Source organism: Penaeus monodon, chromosome 29, assembly GCF_015228065.2.
Source record: "Penaeus monodon isolate SGIC_2016 chromosome 29, NSTDA_Pmon_1, whole genome shotgun sequence".
Lineage (NCBI taxonomy): Eukaryota > Metazoa > Arthropoda > Malacostraca > Decapoda > Penaeidae > Penaeus > Penaeus monodon.
In genome coordinates, this window is record NC_051414.1 from 13295848 (window position 1) to 13296581 (window position 734).

At 49.3% G+C, this 734-nt stretch overlaps 1 protein-coding gene across 1 annotated transcript in view; it reads right to left on the minus strand.

Moving 5' to 3' along the window:
• Positions 1-734, minus strand: part of LOC119591971 (tyrosine-protein phosphatase 10D-like) — a gene marked incomplete in the record, with an annotated part of 62800 nt that overhangs the window by 49182 nt on the left and 12884 nt on the right. Inside the window, 1 exon segment of the mRNA XM_037940725.1 lies at positions 388-634. Coding sequence (XP_037796653.1) covers positions 388-634 — 247 coding nt within the window.

Here is a 734-nt window from a genome sequence, read left to right on the forward strand (position 1 = left end):
CAAGGGGTAATACGGGCTAGGGGTAATCTCACATACCGCCCCCATGCTCAATGTCTAAATGTCTTGTCTCCCTCTCTTTTACCCCTAAGTAAATTTAAGTAAGTTATTATGTCCACATCAAGTGTTTATTCTCCACCTTCTTTTTAAAACATTGACAAACCATAAAAGCAGAAAATATAACGATCAGCATCAAATCGCCTTCTCTATATTTCTCTGTCATCTCTGTCGCTCCCTTTTTCCAAGTTATTCACGAATGATAACCTATGCTGTATATATATAGTTTGTTTGTTTCAAGTCTTTCCCCTCAAACTAGTAACAAACTAGAACCTCAAACAATCACACTGCTTCTGTAATATTAAATAATAGCAAGCCTTCATGCAGCGTTACCTGTGGTGATGGAGGCCGTCCAGGTGGGGTAGTCGTTGATGGTGGCGTTGGTGTAGTAGAGCTGAAAGTCGTACTTGGTGCCGGGGAGCGCCCGCGTGAGCTTGACGCCCGCCACGACCTGCGAGGGCGTGAAGGTGGTGTTGGGTTGAGGGATGCCCTGCGGCGGCCAGTAGTCCAAGCGGTAGTAGCCGTCCTGGTCCCGCACTCGCTCGGGCGGGATCTGGATCACCACGTCCGCGCTCCACACCTGCGGGGACACTCGGTCAGACTCGGGTCACGCTCACGCAAGGCACATGGCCGCGGGTAGTAACACACCCTCAATGTGCCTGGGACAAACAATTTTAAAG